The 22640-nt window shown below is 41.5% G+C and overlaps 1 protein-coding gene across 1 annotated transcript in view; it reads right to left on the reverse strand.

The window, feature by feature from the left end:
- The window catches only part of ttbk1b (tau tubulin kinase 1b), a 32652-nt gene continuing 10012 nt past the window's right edge, over positions 1-22640 (reverse strand). Inside the window, exons 12-14 of the mRNA XM_067367793.1 lie at positions 21927-22443; positions 7775-9102; positions 1-430 (exon numbers count right to left, since the gene is read on the reverse strand). Of these exons, the coding sequence (XP_067223894.1) occupies positions 1-430; positions 7775-9102; positions 21927-22443 (2275 nt within the window). The remainder of the gene's footprint in view (positions 431-7774; positions 9103-21926; positions 22444-22640) is intronic.

Genomic DNA, 22640 nt, shown 5'->3' on the forward strand with positions numbered 1-22640 from the left:
TTATCTCTTTTTAGTCTTTGACTCTGGCGGATCTTTCTTTGCTTTTTGCGATGAGGCTGATGTGTGGGTTTTGCTCTTTTTGGGGGTGGAGTCCTGAGGTTTGGATTTGGACTGAGACGGGCAAGGAGGTCTGGGCTGCGTTTCATTGGATGCAGGCTGTCGGCGAATGCGCTGAGGCGAGGGGCTGTCGGTGCGAGAGGAGGCGTGGCCCCGAGGGGAGGTGCTAATGCTTCGGGTGGCATTAAGAGTTAAAGTACGAGTAATGGTACGTGTGGCGGTCCGACTTCCCTGCGAGTGGGAGGGGCCTGAAGTTGGAGGACGGGGTGGAAGTGTTTTAGAGGGGCGGAGCTGAGGTTTAGGCGGCTGCTGATGGATATTTGTGTGCAGACTTGCAGACTTTTGAATCCTGGGATTGACAAAACTGTTGGTTCTGTTGGAGAGAAGAAAGAATGAGTCATATCACTCAGAGGTATTATAAGATAAGCAAAATCTGAGGTTCAGTATACACAATTTTACCGTTCACATTACGAGCAAGAAATGGCAAGAATGAAAGCATATTTTATAAACGGACATCCAAAGGTAATGATGATCTTGCGAGGGACCTGTCCTAAAATATAAAGGCACCTACACTACCAGTCAAATGTTTGGAAACATTACTATTTTTAATGTTTTTGAACAAAGTCTCTTATGCTCATTAGGGCTGCACTTATTTCATAATAAATACAGAAAAAAACAATAATATTGTGAAATACTATTACAATTTAAAATTATGGTTTTCTATTTTAATATACTTTTAATATAATTTCTGTGATGCAAAGCTGAATTTTCAGCATCATTACTCCAGTCTTCAGTGTCACATGATCCTTCAGAAATCATTCTAATATGCTGATTTGATACTCAGTTATTAGGAATGTTGAAAACAGTTGTGTTGCTTAATATTTTTTGGAACCTGTGATACTTTTTTCAGGATTCTTTGATGAATAAATGGTTACAGCATTTAATCAAAATATAAATCTTTAATATTACTTGTTATCAGTTTAACACATCCATGCTGAATAAAAGTATTAATTTCTTTCAAAAAAAAAAGAAAGAAAAAAATGACTGACCCCACAATTTTTAACGGTAGTATATATATTGTTACAAAAGATTTCTATTTTAAATAAATGCTGATATTTTTTAACTTTTTTATTCATCAAAGAATCCTGAAAAAGTATCACAGGTTCCCTTTCAGTCGGTCACGTTCGACGTACGTCAGTAGTGACCGACGAATTGGGATATCGCTTAGAGAGCCCTATCATCTTCGTGTAAACTAAAACAAGCCAATGGAATTGGCGTGCAATATTTGCATAATGCGCACCGCCCCCGACAGGTGTATATAAATAGGAAGCAGATGCAATCGCACTCTGTCATTCGCTTCGGAGCCATTCACTGGTGTCCTGTTCAGAAGACTCCTTTCTTCGTTTGTTTTATTCTAAAACATTGCCTCAGAAGAGGATTTACAGCGAGCTTTCAGTGCTGGTGAAGAGGGCACGTTCAGCGAGGTCGCGAGTGTCCGAGGAGCTGAGCTATAAGCTCTAAAACTGCTGTTTTCACAGCAACACAAAGAGTGTGTGTGTGTAGCGATTTGGGCCGGTTCCTCTGTGTGTCAGGGAGTGGTGTACCTGACACATCGCGTCGCTCCCTGGGTGCTTCAGCACGAGTGAGTTGACTTCCCCTTCTAAAAGAGCTTTACAGACGAACCCTGACAGTATGTCATTTCGTCTGTGCGTTACTGGGTGCGGTCGTTCCCTGGTCCCTGCTGATGGGCACAATCGCTGCATCTCGTGTTTGGGCATTCTGCACGCTGAAGCAGCTTTTGTGGATGGTTCATGTTCCCATTGCGGGAACATGACCATCGCGGTGCTGAGGTCGAGGCTCTCCTTCCTGAAGTCTCAGGAAGCGGGAGTCCCCTCTCCTATGCCGCGTACGACCGTTTTTTCCGGCCCCGGGAACCGGAATGACGGTACGGCGCTGTATAGGGAGGGCGACCTGAGGATAACCTCGGGCCCCTGCCGCCTCATCAGCACCGCAACCCATCATGCCACCGTTGGTTTCCGCTGGGCCCTCTACGGACTGTCCAGCCGTTACCTTTGGTGTGCCGGCGGCGGATCGGATGTCGATCGCTGCATCGGAAGGTGAGCCTGAGTCCTCGGGGGAGGAAGATTCGGACGCGCTGCCGCCCGGGACGGTAGCGTTGCCCGAGTTGGATCCCGAGCTCACGGCTGTGCTCTCCCGGGCCGCCTTGTGCGTCGGGCTTGAGTGGAACCCTCCACCCTGTCCCGGCCCATCTCGGTTGGACGACTGGTACTTGGGGGGGGGGTCGCGCTGGTCAAATCCAGCGTCCCGCCCCAATGCCTTTCTTCCCGGAAGTACACGATGAGGTGACCGGGTCTTGGCAAGCTCCGTATGGGGCTCGTACAGGGCCTGGTCCCTCGTCCGCCTTCACCTCCCTGGACGGCGGGGAAGCCAGGGGATACGCGAGCGGTCTGTTGCGATGCAGTTGTGTCCAACGGCCGCTGGCTGGCGCGGTGAGCCGCGTCTCCCGTCCCAGGCCTGTGAATTCTCAGCCGGTCTGACTGAGAAAGCTTACAGTGCCTGTGGGCAGGCTGCCTCTGCCCTGCACGCGATGGCCCTTTTGCAGGTCTATCAGGCAAAAGCGCTGTCGCAGATGCCCCAGGAAGGTCCTGACCAACAGCTGCTTGGGGAGCTGCGCACTGCCACTGACCTTGCCCTCCGGGCAACGAAGGTGACAGCGCGTTCTGTTGGCCAGGCGATGTCTACTCTGGTAGTCCAGCAACGCCACCTCTGGCTGACCTTGGCAGACATGAGGGAGACCGACAAACATCGGTTCCTGGATTCCCCCGTGTCTCCGGTCGGCCTTTTCGGCGACGCGGTGGAGAGCTGTGCCCAACAGTTCTCCGCTGCACAGAAGCAGGCTGAGGCTATCAGACATGTCATGCCACGGCGGTCCGCTGCTGCCTCCACCCAGCCGCCCGTGGCTCAGCCTCAGCCCGCTCGTCGCCGAGGGCACCCGCCTGCGTCTTCCTCCGCCCCTGCTAAGTCGGCAAAGCAGCAGCCTACACCAGCCAAACAGCAAGGTGCCGGTCGCGGACGTGGTGCCCAGCCCGTCTCTGCCAACCCAGGTGGCAAGTGGTCGGGGAAAACTCGGCCCTGAGACGGGCGACCTGGAGCGGAAGGTTCCTGCCCTTTGGGAGAGTATTCCATCTGCTCTCCCACCCCCGGAGGAGGGCCGGGGGGATTTTGTGGCGGCTGTCCATCTACCGCCGCTGGCTCTCCGGAGTCCAGCGGTACCCACTTTGCCACAAAAAAAAAAGTTTCCTCAAACTCCAGGTCACAACTAGGTGTGTCTGCCAGTGTGCCAGGCCCTGCCTCGACGCTGGCAGCTCCCTCCCCATTCGCCAGCAGGCGGCAGTGTGATGGTGCAGACCGCGTCCCGTGCGCCGTCTCCCATGCACACTGCTGCCTCGCAGAGTCCGACCCCACTCCGGGCCGCTCCCAAGCCGTCCGAGTCGGGTCCCTCTCTGCCTTGCTGCCCCACCCCCGGTGCGTCTGTGGTGCCTTTGGTCCCGCTGGCTCAGTGTCTGGAAGCGTGGATAGCGCTCCCCAGCCTGTCCAGTTGGCTCATTCGTACTATCAGACTCGGCTATGCGATTCAGTTCGCCCGGCGTCCCCCGGTCTTCAGGGCTGTCCACTTCACTCAGGTGTCGTTGGACAGTGCACCTGTTCTCCGGGCGGAGATTGCTGTCCTCCTGGCGAAGGATACAATCGAGCCGGTCCCTCCAGCCGATATGAAGTCGGGGTTCTACAGCCCCTACTTCATTGTACCGAAGAAGGGCGGTGGGCTACGGCCAATCCTGGACCGTCCCCAGGATTGGTTTGCAGCAATAGACCTGAAGGACGAGTACTTTCATGTCTCGATTCTGCCTCGACGCAGACCCTTCCTCTGGTCTGCGTTCGAGGGTCGGGCATGTCAGTACAAAGTCCTACCCGACATGGTTTTAGCTCCCAGCCGGTTGGGTCTTCAGGTCAACTGGGACAAGAGCTAGACTCGGTCGCACGGACTGCGCGTCTCACCGAGGCGCGCGTCCAGTCAGTGTTGAACTGCCTGAGCTCGGACAGTGCAGGACAGCGGCTCCACTGAAAGATTTTCAGAGGCTCCTGGGGCATATGGCATCTGCAGCCGCGGTAACGCCGCTCGGATTGCTTCATATGAGACCGCTTCAACACTGGCTCCGCGGCCGGGTCCCGAGATGGGCGTGGCAGTGCGGCACGCTCCGTGTCCCCGTGACACCGAGCTGCCGTCGCACCCTTGTCCGGTGGTCGGACCCTTCGTTCCTGCGGGCCGGAGTACCCCTCGAACGAGTGTCCAGGCACGCTGTGGTCTCCACAGATGCCTCTGCCAAGGGATAGGGGGCCACGTACAACGGGCATGCAGTGACAGGTCTTTGGACGGGGCCTCAGCTGCATTGGCATATCAATTGCCTCGAGTTGCTAGCGGTTCGTCTTGCGCTGGCCCGCTTCAAGAAGCTGTTGTCAGGCAAGCACGTTCCAGTCCGCTCACACAGCACTGCAGCCTTTGCGTACATCAACCGTCAAGGTGGTCTACGCTTCCGTCGCATGTCGCAACTCGCCCGCCATCTCTTGTTGTGGAGTCAGAAGGATCTGAGGTCCCTTCGGGCCAGTCGTGTCTCAGGTGTGCTCAACCGTGCAGCCGACGAGCTGTCACGGCAGCCTCCACTTGCGGGCGAGTGGTTGCTCCACCCCCAGGCGGTCCAGCTGATTTGGCAGCATTTCGGCGAGGCCCAGGTAGACCTGTTTGCCTCCCCGGAAACTGCCCACTGCCAGTGGTTTTATTCCCTGACCGGCGGCACGCTCGGCACGGATGCCCTGGCACACAGCTGGCCCCCGGGTCTGCGCAAATATGCGTTTCCCCCAGTGAGCCTTCTCGCACAACTCCTGTGCAAGGTCAGGGAGGACGGGGAGCAGGTTCTGTTAGTGGCTCCGTACTGGCCCACTCGGACCTGGTTCTCAGACCTCATTCTCCTCGCGACAGCCCCTCCCTGGCCGATTCCTCTGAGGAAGGACCCCCTGACTCAGAGACGGGGCACCCTGTGGCACCCGCGTCCCGATCTATGGAACCTCCACGTGTGGTCCCTGGACAGGATGCGGAGGTTCTGAGTGATCTCCCGCAAGCGGTCGTAGACACATCACTTCCGCTAGAGCTCCTTCCACTAGGAGTCTCTATGCGTTGAAGTGGAACCTGTTCGTCGAATGGTGCGCCTCTCGTCGAGAGGACCCCCGATCATGTTCGGTCGGATCCGTGCTTTCCTTTCTGCAAGAAGGGTTGGAGGTTTCTCTCCCTTCAGAGATCAGGTAGTGAACCTGCAAGCGCTGCCCTCGGAGGAGGCAGACCCAGCCCTAGCTTTGCTCTGTCCCGTCCGCACCCTGCGCGTTTACGTGGATAGAACGCAAAGCTTCAGGACCTCAGATCAGCTCTTCATCTGTTACGTAGGCCAGCAGAAGGGAAAGGCTGTCTCCAAGCAGAGGATGGCCCACTGGATAGTGGATGCCATCGCCTTGGCGTACGAATCCCAGGGCGTGCCTTGCCCGCTCGGGTTGAGAGCCCACTCCACCAGAGGGGTGGCCTCTTCCTGGGCGCTGGCTCATGGCGCCTCGCTGACAGATATCTGTAGAGCTGCGGGCTGGGCGACACCTAACACATTCGCTAGGTTTTATAGCCTACGTGTAGAGCCGGTATCCTCACGTGTACTCGCATCCACTAGTCGGTAGACGTGTTGTACCCACTCTAAGTGTCGGCTTGCAATGCCATTCCCGCCACTGGCCGGATACGTGCATACTTTCACTCCAGTCGTGTTCCCCGCTTGGCGAACCCTGTCGAGTTCCTCCGCCTCCCCCTTCGGCTCGAACATTGCGGAGTGTCTGATGCCAGGCCTACATCCGTCGCTGACGCTGTCTGTTGGCTGGGGCCCATATGTCGTGACCCCTCTACGTGAGCGGTCCCATATGTGTATTTTCCACGGTTTAAAACTCCCTACGGGCCGAGTCCGTGTCTTTCCCCTAGCAGAGCCAGCTCTGCTGTCACCTGTCAGATGAGTCTCCCCCTACCAGGTGGAGCCATCCCAGGGACTCCATATGCGTACTGCCCCCCGGGCCAGTCCATGTGTGTATTTTCCACGTAAACTCCTCCCCCATTGGGTAGGTAGTGGTCTCCGCAGCGTCCCTTACGGGTTCGCTTCCCCAGTGTGTCTAGTTTACTTAGTGGGTATTGGTTAGACAGCAGTAGACTCTCTCGGTGTAAGCTCGCCCCCTTCACCGGCAGCCGGTGCTATGGGCGGCTGAGCTTGCGCTGGGCACTGGAAGGGGTTTCGTAACTGTGGCGCTTTAGTTGGGATCCCAATTCGTCAGTCACTACTGACATACGTCGAACGTGACCGACTGAAAGGGAACGTCTCGGTTACGTATGTAACCCTCATTCCCTGAAGGAGGGAACGGAGACGTACGTCCCGTCACCACAGTTTCTGTACCCTCGCTGTAGCGCGGACACCAGTTGTCTCCTCAGCGAAAAACAGAGTGCGATTGCATCTGCTTCCTATTTATATACACCTGTCGGGGGCGGTGCGCATTATGCAAATATCGCACGCCAATTCCATTGGCTTGTTTTAGTTTACACGAAGATGATAGGGCTCTCTAAGCGATATCCCAATTCGTCGGTCACTACTGACGTACGTCTCCGTTCCCTCCTTCAGGGAACGAGGGTTACATACGTAACCGAGACGTTATAAAATAATATTAAGCAGCACAACTGTTTCCAACATTGATAATAAATCAAATCAGCATATTAGAATGATTTCTCAAGGATCACGTGACACTGAAGACTGGAGTAATGATGCTGACAATTCAGCTTTGCATCACAGAAATAAATTATATTTTAAAGTATATTAAAATAGAAAACCATAATTTTAAATTGTAATAATATTTCACAATATTATTGTTTTTTCTGTATTTATTATTAAATAAATGCAGCCTTAATGAGCATAAGAGACTTTGTTCAAAAACATTAAAAATAGTAATGTTTCCAAAATTTTGACTGGTAGTGTATATATTTTGTATATATTTATGTACAGTATGTTTTTTTTACAGTTTATATGTGTGTAAAATATTATCCTGAAAATGTTTTCTTTCTATAAGTTACTATAACCCACAATTAGAGAGTACTGTTAAACCTGGAGAGAAACATAAAACTATAGCTAATACTTATTTAGTTATATATTAATCATACATTTTGGTATACGTGTATTTATTTTTTATAACACTCCAATGTGACCTCCTTGACTCCAGTTTACAAAATAATGTACACTACCAGAAATGTACAGTAATAGTCAAAAGTTAGGACACACCTACTCACAAATAATTGGAAAAAAGGAAAGGGAATTATGTACTGACAATAAAGGGTCTGACAATCAAACTGCACTGCCCACAAGGCTATCGGCTCTGACTGATATATAAATACATATATGACAAACACATATTCATAGGCCTTTAGATGGAAAGGCTTTTAAGATCATAAGAAACTTAAATTCAGTCAAGTGTGCCCAAACATTTAAGTGAGATTCAAATGAATCTCAGATTCAACTGAATCATTATAGATAGATTCAAATTAATCATTTCTAAATTGCAGTTCTGTTCCACCAACCTGTATTGAATGAAAGACACGGATCTCTGGGTTTGCGGGGCGGTCGTGTCCCCCAGTTGGTCAGAAGGACCGCTGATGGGTGTGACTGGCCGAGGGATTCTGCTCTTAATTCTCCCGTCTGCTCCTCTCTCTCCTCTCACAGAGTCGTCTGACTGGTGGGTTTCATCCTCAGATGCAGTGGTGGAAAGTGTCGGGGAGTGCGAGGAGGCGGAGCGAGAACGAATCAGGTGCGTTTGTTTACGCTCCAAAACAAGGCGGGCCAGCTGTTGTTGTCGGCTTTTGCGAGTTCGCTGAAACTGCTCCTGACTCGTCTGTGATGACTTGTCTGAGCCCGTTTCCTCCTCCGACATAAGCACAGGAATACGGCTCCGCCTCTGTGCGAGTGGCTTTCTATTGGGGGACTCCACCTCTGGTGGAGACATGTCCTTCTCATCCTCCACCTCTGCATCTCTGTTTTGTTCAGGGGTGAGAGATGGACACTCTTCCTGCTCCTGTTCCCTTTGCAGGTCTACTCCTGGCACAACACCTTCTGGTCCACCTTCCATTTTGGTTTCTCTTGAGACTTCTTCCTCAATAGCTGTATCGTGTGGCTCAGCTAAAAACACAGTCTCTGCTTTTTCTTTTGCTTTTACTTTTTCTTCAGCCTGTCTGCCATTCTCAACTTCACTTTCTTCCTTTTTCCTCTCATCCCCTTCCCTTTCCATTGTAATCCTTTCACTTTTGCTCTCCTTTTGCTCTCGTTCACTGACCGCTTCCCTCTCCTCTTTCTCTGCACCAGTCTCTTCACGCTCATTAGATATCAGCTCATCCATTCCGGGCGGCCGGTGTCTGGCTGTCATGACATTGAGATGTGACGTCTCAGCAATATGGATGAAAGTGCGCTCCACCTTGGTGAACGGCGGTGAGCAAGAACCGCTGGTGATTACGGCTGCAGACGTCATGACGATAGGCCTGGGCTCGGACTTAATAACAGAGGAGAGAGTCCCGGGTTCAGATTCATCCGGCACGGGTCGCTCTCCCTGCGGCGTCAATGCGGCCAGTGTTCCCTGCCCGTCTCCAGGTGATACCTGCCCGTTACCAGCAGACACGAGCACCAGCGTGCGTGAGCCCTCTTCCTGGTCGTGGTCCCGGTGGGCAGGTGCAAGTAGGGTAGACGCAGCACCCTCTGGGCTTCCCTCACTACTGCGAGGGCTTCCGTCACTGCCAGAACCTCCGGTCTTTGCACCCTCCTCTCTCAGATCTTCAAACATCAACACACCAGACACAAAGTCGACTCGCTTCATACGCGTCTGAGAGGAAGACGGAGAAGGTACGGCCACTGCAATCTCCTGTAGCAATGCAAGAAAAGAGATTTAGTAAATTAGTAAAGTAATTATAAAAGAGCTGGAGAAGTTGTGATACAGTTGTGGTTAGGTTTTCAGTAAATGTTTACATTAATAAATGCTGATGGATATTTGTTCCCATCATGCACAGTCTGGGTTTTTTAAAAGAATACAGGTTCAACACCATTGTCAAATGGTGAAATTAATTTAAAATGTAAATTTACTAAAATTTTCATTCTAATATGCTGATTGAATGAAAACCATTGTACTGCGTAATATAACTGAAACTGAAAATATAACAGAAAGAACTGCAATGTAACTCTACGAACTGTGATTTTTTTTTTCAAGTTTCTTTGATGAATTGTTCAAATAAGTATTAGTATTTGAAAAACAAATATTTTGTAACACTATAAATGTTTTGATCAATTAAATCCTTAATGCAACTTCATATACAACTTTTAATTAATTTAATGCATTATTGCTGAATAAATGTAAAAAATTTTGTTCCTCCCAAAAAAGTCTCATCAAGCTGGTATGGTAGTGTATCTATCTATCTATCTATCTATCTATCTATCTATCTATCTATCTATCTATCTATCTATCTATCTATCTATCTATCTATCTATCTATCTATCTATCTATCTATCTATCTATCTATCTATCTATTAAAAATTATATACAAATTTTTCATATATTATATATAATCAGTTATTATAATACATAATAATTAACCTTAATTATTTATTATATATTAACATTAGCATTAAAATCACCATCATTTAATCATTAAAAAATTTTACTTTTGATGAAATTAATGCATCCTTGTTGAATGAAAGTATTAAATTTCTTTAAAAAAATGCTTAAACATTTTGAACGACATTATATATATAAATATATATATATATATATATATATATATATATATATATATATATATATATATATGGTAGTATCTGTCTATCTCTCTATCTATCTCTCTCTATCTATCTATCTATCTATCTATCTATCTATCTATCTATCTATCTATCTATCTATCTATCTATCTATCTATCTATCTATATATATTGAAAATTATATATACAATTTTTTCATATATTATATATAATCAGTTATTATAATACATAATAATTAACCTTAATTATTTATTATATATTAACTTTAACATTAAAATCACCATCATTTAATCATTAAAAAATTTAACTTTTGATGAAATTAATGCATACTTGTTGAATAAAAGAATTCAATTTCTTTAAAAAAAAAAACATTTTGAATGACATTTTATATATATACACAATGTATATGTATGTGTGTATATTATATATATATATATATATATATAATTAATAATATAGTTTTATGGCTGTAAAATAAGACTACAGAATGTAAAAACAAACAAAGAATTTTGTTTCAGATTGTGAGAGAAGAGACCACTCACTCATCAATCAGATTATTTACTTGTGATTTGGTTGTATACAAGCTTTGCAGGATTGTCTTTTTTGAATAACATACATGGTTAAAAAGGCACAAAAGTCCATTTTACAGTGTAATTATTTTTTTTTTTTCAAATGATTTAGCCCATTTGTGATTTCAAGTGTAGACTCAAAGACAGTGCTCAGCCAACAGTATGTACAGCGATGGACACACACAGAGCCAATGAAACAGAGGAATGTGTTAGTACAGCAGCATGTTCAGCTGTCCAAAGAGTTACGGTTTTACAAAAGCCTAAAATACATGCTTGTTCATATTACAAGTCTACTATACAGTCCCTATTGCGTTTATTGCACTAGCTATTTCGTGAAAGACTCTTGCTGTTGAAGTTTGACCCTGATTCACACATGTAATGCTTCTATAAGCAGGTCTGGGATAAGCTGATGATGACTAACATTTATCAGCAATAAAAAGTCCAGCGTATGATAAAAATTTTGACTCCGAAAATTCTTTAAAATTGATTCATAACAATACTGATCTGTGAGAAGCTATCTAAATGGTTTTAGACTTTTCTCAATATGTTATTAAATAGATAAAAGAATACATTTTAACATTTTTTTCTATACAAATAGTCGTTGCTAAACACTGTTGGACACTGCTCAGAGCTCAAGGGTCGTCTCTGGGGAGTTCTGACAAGCTCATATTTTGACTCAGTTAGAGACAGAGAATGTGAGAGGTCATGAATGTTGAATGGCATGAAGCAGGACTGCAATTAAAAAGACATTTGGCTTGAGTGAATAATGAATTTAGCATAAAACATGGTATGACATGTAACACCACTAAGATTCAGAAGTAACAGACAACATTATTTACAGTCTCTCAGTAAAGCAGAGAAGAAATCTGTGAAACTTCCTCTAACCTTCCTCAAACTATATGTTATCTCACATTGTGAAAACCGGTACTCTTTAAATTTTGAACAGTGTGGAAACTACATTTTCTGGGCAATTATTTTCTTCATCAGAAATGTACAGAATTTAAATACCAATAAAAAGATATTTGTCATGTCAAGATTAAATGTGTATAAACACTGCCTTTCAAAAGTTTGGGGTCAGTGTGGTCAGTTAATATTTTTATTCAGAAATAATGCATTAATTGATCAAAAGTGACAGTAAAGACATTTATAATGTTACAAAATATTTCAATTTTAAATAAATGCTGTTCTTTTGAACTTTTTATTCTTCAAAAATTCCTGAAAAAAAAATGTATTACGGCTTCCACAAAAATATTAGGCAGCACAGCTCTTTTCAACATTCATAATAATAATAATAATAAGAGTTTCTTGAGCACCAAATCAGCATATTAGAATCATTTTTTTAAACATGTGACACTGTGTAATGGCTGCTGAAAATTTGGCATGTCATCATATGAATAAATTACATTTTACAATATAATAAAAAACAGTTAATAATTTCACAATATTACTGTTTTTACTGTATTTTTGATCAAATAAATGCAGACCTTGTTGAGCATAAAAGACTTCTTTCAAAAACATTTGAACATATCACCAACCCCAAACTTTTAAACTGTGGCTTGCCCTCATTAATTCAAAATCTTTGGGATGCAGAAATCCATTTGCTAACTATTCAGTTAATTTACAGCTGAGGCTTTTGTGTACATATGTACAGTCATTCAGTCTGTGCTCATCTTTTCCGTTAGGAAGACATTTGGATCAGCTGTCTCACACAATTCAGACTCTTCTGAACATACACATTACAGTACATTGGTGATTCCAGATAAACAGCGGTTGGGGTAAATTGCATTAAAACACCCAAAGCAAAGCAGCACAGATGGGAGCCAACTGCTATGAACACTGAGTTCCAATATTACATTAATAATGAATGGTATCTTCATTCATGTGTTTTTTCACCATGTGTTTCAACATTCATGTGTTTTTGTTTGTTGCAGTTGGCCCAGCAAGGCAAAAGAAGATGATTCGCATATGCATCGATATCCAGCATTGAGTCATATAGCATTTCTACAGCAGGAAATTCAAGTGAAACATTAATACACTGACAAACAATCAATCTTTTGAGTTCCTCCCAACAGATATGTATATATCTCAACTAAACTGAGGCTGGAGGACTTTACAATACAGATAAAGCGATGATTTCAATAATGTGTTAATGCTACTTTATTTTTCATAGGAAGTATCTAACACTGTGTCCTAACCAGGCACAACCAACGTGTATGTCTGTGAAAATGTGACACAATCAGCCAATCAGAGCTATTGTTTTAATGTTAACTAAAATTAAAACTATTCAAATTAGAAATAATGATAACTAATAGAAATAAATGTTTAAGTTGAAGTAATAAAAAACTAAAATGGAAATAAAAAATAAAGTTGAATAGAAATACTTAAAAAAATCAATAAAAATACATAAAATTACTAAAACTTAAACAAAAATTTAAATAAAAACAGAAAATATTAATATAAGAGCTAATTCAAAACATTAATACTATAATAATATGTATGTATGTAAAAAATGTCAGTTTATTGCATCGAGCCTGATTACAACACAATGTATGATCTAATTTCTATGACGCCTACACTGCACTTCTGCATTCAAAAGCTTATTTATGCATTGATTAATGTGACTATTATTATTTTAAACATAAACACTAATGTAGAATGTCAAGTCTAGGGCCAGGTACAATAATGGCAACATTCATTTGCTGAATGATAAATTATAGTCAAGTTCAAATATCTGCATATGTGCATCAAACCGCTAATGCATGTGTGACAAAACCCAAAGAAAGAGGCTCAGACTTTCTTTTACGCTCCTATTGCCTTGAGCTCTATTGCACTTTGATATATAATAATATATTTACTGTATCTCTATTCCAGAACTTTAATAATTTCTCAACTCACTATTAGTCAAATGTCTTAACATAGAGGATGTTGTGTTTATGTCTTTCTTGCCCTCAGATAAGCACTGCTTAAGTTCACATAGAACCTAATATCGCTCTGAAAGCAATATGCATATGTTTCTGTAATACTGACATAAAATAATTATCTTTAAATATCTTTTTATAGCTAATATGGAAGACAAATGTGATATCAGAATTAATCTACATGATCAAAAGTATGTAAACACACACCAAACCCACATTCATTCGTTAAGCATATAATTTTTTTTAAACCATGGCCATTCATCAAAAAATGTTTGGGAGGATTTTGTACGGCTGTATGCTTGATTTTATAAACCTGAGCTGCATTTAACTCCACTTTTAGACATATATTAGAAAACTTCCTCTTGGGGAAACCCTGCCACCATTTTGAAACTTCATCAAGTGAGTGAGGAAAGTGTACAACAGCCAAAGCATACATACAGGCCTATAAAATGGTGCGTAAAACAAGTTCATTAGGGGGCCAAGCACCTCAGAAGAAAATTAAAAGAAAGGGGACATCAAACCAACTGCAAAAATGAGTAAAAACATTTGGAGACGATTTTGAGCAAAATCGTTCAAAGCCCATAAATACAATCACTTGTATTGTGACATAATTTATTATTACTTTTGACCAATAGGTGGCGCTGACACCAATTTGATCAGGTGAGGTCAATGTTGAGTAACAATTACACACATAAAGTTTGGTGTCAAATCTTTCCAAAGATACAGCCTCAGATGCAGTTTGGAATTATGCCATCAAATTTATTACGGTATATGAAAATGGTTTCGTCTTCTGACAATAAATCCATAATTAATCAAAAACTATTAGCATTTTTTGAAATTTCATTATACTTTTTGACCACAAGGCACTGTCTTAAAACTCTTTGAGTACCTCCAGGGAATGGTGCCGATGACACATACCATGATTTGTGGACAAAATGGACAGAAGTTATAAGCAAAAATATCCAATTTTAATACCTCCTGACCACTAGGTGGCACAGTGGCAAAACACTGTAAGTTATGCTTGTGATTGAACAAGCCAAGGAATCAGAAGAAAATATAATTTTGTTTCTAGCCCTTACGATTCAAAAGTTATTAACATAAATGTGAGTGCAAATTTTAACAGTTGGTGGCGCTAGAGAGATTGAGTTATAGACTCTAAAATTGGTGTGGTTAATGTTCAGATTGTCCTCCATCTGTGTGCCAAATTTTTTACCTTCTGGTTCTATGGGTTGCCATAAACCCAAGAGCAGAGGAGGAGGAGAAAGAAGAAGAACAACAACACTCACGAATACAATATGTGCCTATGCACCTTTGGTGCTTGGCCCCATTAATAAAATCAGCTCCACGGCGGATTCCAAGTGATTAAGGGCTTAGGCCATTTCATTTAAACACATTGCAAGGGTTCCGCCAGTAGTGGGCACTCATGAAACGTAAGCAATGACATACATCCGAGTGAATGAGGGCATAAAAAAGTGGACTTAAATGCAGCCTTGTTAGAAAAGGATGTAGCTGAAACAGCAAATTCATTAAATAGAAATGTGTGTCCACATACTTTTATCCATGCTGAGCATTTAATTCAGGCCTATAACTCACACAATGGACAACTCTTTCTCTGTCTTTCTTCACTCATTTTCTCTTCTATAAACTGAAAACACTCAGCATGAAATGCCATAGGATCCAAGCAACTGGATTATTTTGTATGTCCAAACCCTTTGAATCCTGTACATGCTGTATATGATTAATGTCACACTTACTCTCGGCTACACCAAAAAGAATCTCTATATTAAGAGATCCATCAGTTCACATTCTGCTTGCTTAAGAAAGCCATTCATCCCGCCTGGAGGTGCATGTTGTGGCATCTGACAGGTTCTATATGTGCTGAAATCATATTGATGTGAACAGACTTTGCAAAAATAGCTTAGCAAGCACTCACTGTCCCTCTGCGAACACACAGCAGGTGACCGCACCCTTTTTAAGGATCTGCTTTTGACCGACATTCAACCTTGAAAACACAACACTATCCAGCCTGCATTACATCTGTCCTCTTACACAGAATATGACGGTGTCCATGAGAATCTAAGAGGACAAAGCAATTAAAAAAAAAGATATTCTCGTCACTTTAGTCAATGTGCCCGTTCCACCAAACAGCAGCTCTGCAAGAAACATCCTCCAAAGAGGTAAAAATGTGTTTTTGTCTTCGTGTTAATTTGTTTTTATGCTTTTCTTTTTTTACAAAATATTTAGTGTACAGTGTCTCTATGAGTAAATACATCTTACAGCATTGTTTTGGAGAATACAATATAATACAATATCATTTCTCTTTCTCCAACTGTCCCGAGACAATTCTGTCATCATGTCTTTCCAAACCTGTTTGACTTTCTTCTGTGCAGCATAAAAGAAGATGTGAAAAACTTTGATTTTGTCCATGCAATGGAATACAACGTGGTCCAAAACCTCACTGACTTTTGGACATTTTTCAAAATATCTTCTTTTAAGTTCCACAACAGTCAAAGGGGTTGGAACAACACGAGGGTGAGTACATGATAACAGAATTGTAATTTTAGGGTGGACTATCCTTTTAATTTAAAATATCCAACAAAACATTTCAGTGTAGATAGAGAGCGTCTCATATCTCGCTTATACACACACTCTCTCTCACACACACTCAAATCTCATAATCACAGACCAAGTTTATTGCCCAAGCTTCTGTAGTGATTTTTTTTTTTAATCTATGGGCACAAAAGTGGGCACCATGCTCCTCTTCTATTAAAACGGCACCACATGTGTGCATCTGTGTACGTTGATGGTGGGGGAATCACGTCTTGTTCATAAGTTTGGCCAGCATTTGCTGAATGTGTAGGCGTGGTAGGTTTAGTACAGAATGCCGGGCTCTGGGGTTGCCAGGCAACAGGGGCATGTGTCTGCGATGGGCGTGGCGGTGGGCGGGGCTGCTTTCAGCTGAGCGGCTGCGCTGAATGGCCGCTGCCCCGAGGGCGGGGTCGTGGGGGAAGTGCTCCGTGTCCATGGTAGCGGAGGAAAACACGTACGACGCCAGTCTTCTCAAATGGGCGGGCCTCGGGAATGAGTGATGTGGGTGTGGCCTGTCCTCCTCCAACTGAAAAAGACCAATAAGAGTGGAGGAAAAGAGGAATCAGGCTGAGGAAAAACTAAAACGCGAAGTATTGAAAAAACGTGTTTTTTGTATTTTTTATGTGTGATGTGTGACGCACACACAATAACACACCAATAAAAAACAAGAGATATATACGATACATTATATCAAATGGGTGGTACAAACACATAGATGTGCTGTAACTCGTTCAGAGGACAAGACCAGCCCACATCTGTCCGAACGCTAAAGACAGAATTGATTAAGCTTACTTGTGGGTGAATGTATGTTCTACAAGTTGTGAAAGAGCCAATGTGTGCACACAGACCCCTGGACCACCAAGGTGAACGTGATTTCATCAAGTACAACAGGTTCCTGGATCAACGTATTTGTTGATCCTGGAACATTACTTCTGCACCAGTGTTATTCACCTATCATTTCCCTATGATTTTATGGATAAGATATGGGTAGGGTTAGGTTTAGGGGTAGGGATAGAGTTAGGACTAAATTTTCAGACAGAAATGTTGTTCCAGGATCAACAAAATATGTTGATCCAGGAACATGTCTTACTTGGCAAAATCACGGTGATCATATGACCAATGAGCAAACTAAGCTTGGCTGTGAACTGTTGAGCATGATGCGCACACACACACACACATACACACACACTAGAACCCTAAAACATGCAACTCAACACGAATGCATAAGCTTACATAACACACATATACTGTACATCTGGGGGGCGTACAAACACTCATATACAAACAATATATGCTCATTTTTTTGCAATACAAGTTATCAGAAGCTTAAAAAAGCCTTTCTTGTACTGGTGATGCCATTATGTAAAAATATTCAGCAGCTAGGAGCAAATGCTAGTAGTATATCATAACACTTCTGGCTTAAACAACACAACCTAAACACAAACACACACACATATATAACAGCTCCTACCTAGTAAGGGATATTTGCGGTTTCAAGTGACTTTCAAGATGTCAAAAACTTCTTAACAGAATCTTGTTTAAATAAGGTTCTGTTTATTAAAATTAATGCATTAGGTATTATGAACAACAACACTTCTATGTTTTTTTCATAATAAATTAATATGTATGAGGTCAGTAAGATTTTTTTTTTATCAAACATTCAGCTTTAGAATTAAAGTATTGTTCATTGTTAGTTCCTGTTACCTAATGTAGGTAACAAAGGTTAACAAATGAAACCTTATTGTAAAGTGTTACCATATACAGTCGTGCTCAAAAGTTTACTTTACCCTTGCAGAATCTGCAAAATGTTAATTATTTTAACAAAATAAGAGGGATCATGCAAAATGTGTGTTATTTTTTATTTAGCACTGTGCTGAATAAGATATTTTGCATAAATAATGTTTACATATAGTCAAAAAAATAGCTGAATTTATAAAAATGACCCATTCAAAAATTGACATACCCTTGATTCTTAATATGACTGTTTTTATGATTTGTGATGGTTGTTCATGAGTCTCTTGTTTGTCTTGAACGGTTAAACTGCCCAACATTCTTCAGAAAAATCCTTCAGGTCCTGCAAATTCTTCAGTTTTCCAGCATCTTTCGCATATTTTAACTCTTTCCAGCAGTAAGTATGATTTTGAGATCCATCTTTTCACACTGAGGACAATTGAGGGACTCAAACACAACTATTAAAAAAGGTTCAAACATTCACTGATGCTGCAGAAGAAATCACAATGTATTAAGAGTCGGGGTGTGAAAACCTTTGAATTTGAACATCAATATAAATTTTACTTCATTTGTTTTTTCCGGGAAAAAACAAATGAAGTCTTCTGTAGCTTCCGATGGGCAGTACTAAATGAAAAAGTTAGATATTTAAAGGTGCCCAAGAATGCTTTTTCACAAGATGTAATATAAGTCTAAGGTGTCTCCTGAAAGTGTCTGTGAAGTTTCAGCTCAAAATACCCCATAGATTTTTTTAAGTTAAATTTTTTAACTGCCTATTTTGGGGCATCATTAACTATACACTGATTTTGGCAGCGCCGCCCCTTTAATTCGCCTGCTCCCTGCCACACCAGCTCTCGACTATATTACAGTGCATTTACAAAGTTTACACAGCTAATATAACCCTCAAATGGATCTTTACAAGATGTTCGTCATGCATGCTGTATGCATGCTTCGAATTATGTGAGTAAAGTATTTATTTTGATGTTTACGTTTGATTCTGTATGAGTTTGAGGCTATGCTCTGTGGCTAACGGCTAATGCTACACTGTTAGAGACATTTATAAAGAATGAAGTTGTTCATGAATTATACAGACTGCAAGTGTTTAAAAATGAAAATAGCGACGGCTCTTGTCTCCGTGAATACAGTAAGAAACGATGGTAACTCTAACCACATTTAACAGTACATTAGCAACATGCTAATGAAACATTTAGAAAGACAATTTACAAATATCACTAAAAATATCATGCTATCATGGATCATGTCAGTTATTATTTCTCCATCTGCCATTTTTCACTGCTGTTCTTGCTGGCTTACCTTGTCTGTGCACAGATCCAGCCGTTAATACTGCCTTTCCTTGTCTAATGCCCTGAACATGGGCTGGCATATGCAAATATTGGGGTCATACATATTAATGATCCCGACTGTTACGTAACAGTCGGTGTTATGTTGAGATCCGCGTGTTTTCCGGAAGTCTTTTAAACAAATGAGATTTATATAAGAAGGAGGAAGCAATGGGGTTTGAAACTCAATGTATGTCTTTTCCATGTACTGAACTCTTGTTATTTAACTATGCCAATATAAATTCAATTTTTGATTCTAGGGCACCTTTAAACAAAATAAGACAAATTTGGACATCTTTATCCTGTTCAAAAGTTTTCGCCCCCAGGTTCTTAATGCATGATGTTTTCTTCTGGAGCATCAGTGAATGTTTGAACCTTTTTAATAGTTGTGTTTGAGTCCCTCAGTCATCCTCAGTGTGAAAAGAAAAAAAAAAAAAAATCACACAGTCACTGCTGGAAAGGGTTCAAATATGCAAAAGATGCTGGAAAACTGAAGAATTTGCAGGACCTGAAGGATTTTTCTGAAGAATATTGAGCAGTTTAACCGTTCAAGACAAACAAGAGACTCATGAACAACCATCACAAATCATAAACAGTCATAGATCATCAGGTAACCACACACAGTATTGAGAATCAAGGGTATGTCAATTTTTGAATGGGTCATTTTTATAAATTCAGCTATTTTTTGACTATATGAAAACATCTTTTATGCAAAATATCTTATTCAGCACAGTGCTAAATAAAAAATAACACACATTTTACATGATACCTCTTATTTTGTTAAAATAATTAACATTTTGCAGATTCTGCAAGGGGTATGTAAACTTTTGAGCACAACTGTAAAACATTTTTATTTTTATTTTTATATTTTGTAATATTTTTTTACATTACCTTATTGACCCAAAACCTCTGAACTATAGTGTATGTACAAATTAACATTAAACTTGATTAATAAATTCTGTACCAAATGCATTTACTAATGTTAATCCTTATTTTAAGTTGTTACCATTTTATTTTTGAACCAATTATTTTGTATCCGTGAATTCTGTTATCCCAGAAAATGTCATATTTGACATGTTTATTCACACAGATGAAAAACAAAAAACAAAAAAAAAACAAACACAATTCACTAATTTTCTCAACGGCAGTTATAACCATGCCAGTGTACAGATTAGCCAGGTGTTGGGTACTTAGAAGCATGTAGTCTTTCTCTAAAAGGCTTTTAAAATCAACGTGAAATAAAAAAAATTACCATATTTGCTTTTAATACTTTAAAGTATTAATCTTGCATGTTATTCTAAAAAAGCCTACATAATATGCAATAAATAATAATTTGTTTATCCTCTGATATGACATTCTATTTATTCGATTTGCTACAGATATTTTTTTTTTGTTAAATATCCTATTTTACTCAGATACGCCACATCACAGAACTAAAATGAGCTGTGTACATGTTGACTTTGACGATAACAAGGATGTACTCGCAGACCACTGGAGTGTGATAAAATGCGATAAATTATATATCAAACTAGACTAGACAGGTCACCCAAAAAAAAAAAAAATTCACGTCTTTCCAATCCAAACCCCTAAGACTTTTATCCAAGTCTTTTGAAAAGATATGACTGCTTTATATGATGAACAGATTTAATTTAGGCTTTTATTTACATATAAACATATATACATACTGCACATTACATATAATAAGCATGGAAGCTCATGCGTCAAGCACTAGAACAAACCTCATTGGTTCTTGTGTGTGCAAGATGCATGAAAACCAATAAATTAAAATTAAAATAGATTCATTCATCCTAAATTAAATCTGTGAAATCATATAAAGCGATCATATCTCTTCACAAGACTTGCATTAAACAGCTAAATTCATATGGTTTGTTTTATGACCCCTTAAAGGGTTAGTTCACCCAAAAATGAAAATAATGTCATTTATTACTCACCCTCATGTCGTTCTACACCCGTAAGGCCTTCATTCATTTTCAGAACACAAATTAAGATTTTTTGATTAAATCCGATGGCTCAGTGAGGCCTGCATAGACAGCAATGAAATTTCCTCTCTCAAGATCCATAAAGGTACAAAATTTTATACATATTTAAAACAGGTAGCAGTTCTACATTAATAATATAAAGCGACGAGAATACTTTTTATGCGCAAAAAAAAAAAAAATATATATAACGAATTTTGTTTCGAAATCGGCCCATTATTATATTGTTGAAAAGTCATTATTTAGTTTTTTTGGTGCGTAAAAATATTCTTGTCACTTTATAATATTAAGGTAGAACTATTGAACTCACATGAACCGTTTTAAATATGTTTTTAGCACCTTTATGGATCTTGAGAGAGGAAATGGCATTGCTTCCTATGCATCGGATTTCAACAAAAATATCTTAATTTGTGTTCCGAAGATTAATGAAGGTCTTATGTGTGTGGAACGGCATGAGGTTAAGTAATAAATGACATTATTTTCATTTTTGGGTGAACTAATCCTTTAATAACTATTTTGGATCTGAAGTTTTGGTTACCTGGCATTTCAACCGAGGGACAGAAGCCTCTCAGGTTTCATTAAAAATATCTTAATTTGTGTTTTGAAGATTAACCAAAGACTTAAGGGTTTGGAATGACATGAGGGTGAGTAAATGATGACAGAATTTTCATCTGTGAGTTCCCTTTAATCTTTCAGAAGGCTGTTATCAGGGTGCTAACGATCATCAAACATATAAAGTGATCAGGTTCACTCGTACACGCACACGTCCACATATACACACTCTGGTGTGACTTACCGGTCCATCAGGTCCAAACGGCTCCGACTCCCTCCTTCTTGGGCAGGTATGAGGCAACGTGTGACAAGGTGAATGGATGGGGCTCGGTCCCGCCCCCTCCTCCTCTGCTACAATCATCATCCCACGTTGAGTTTTGGGTCGTACCACAGCCTCAGCTCCACCCATCCCGTGCACTCCTCCTCTCCTTCTTCTCTCCTCGTGATCCTCAAGGGGGCGTAATTCCTCTGGTTCCTCATCTGTGGTGCCTGAGGTGGTGGGCTCTGCCCCAGGATGGAAGTCTTTCAACTCTGTTTCTTTATCAATCATCACCCACTCCCTGCTGTCAAAGTCCTCCTCTTCTGCCAGCGGGACTGAGCGGATAAAGGCATTGCTGTGGGCCTCCTGGTCACCGTCTGCAGAGACATCATGGCGGCCACCAGCAAGTCTTTCTCCCTGTCCAGCGTCTAAAGAGAGCATCTGAGCAGGCTGGGAAGAATAGACATGCCTGGATGGAGAACCCAGCATGTCCAAACGAGAGCTGCCACAAAACACAAAGACTGAGAATCAACTAAACAACAATACATTTAATAGTATTTAACTACAGAATACTACTGTGTAAAGGTTTGGGGTCAATAAGATTTTTTGATTTTTTGGAAAGAAATTAATACTTTTATATTTAGCAAGGATGCATTACATTGTGTTTAATTTAAATTGCATAAATCAAAGGTCACAGTA

The sequence above is a fragment of the Chanodichthys erythropterus genome, chromosome 18, assembly GCF_024489055.1.
Source record: "Chanodichthys erythropterus isolate Z2021 chromosome 18, ASM2448905v1, whole genome shotgun sequence".
Classification (NCBI taxonomy): Eukaryota; Metazoa; Chordata; class Actinopteri; order Cypriniformes; family Xenocyprididae; genus Chanodichthys; species Chanodichthys erythropterus.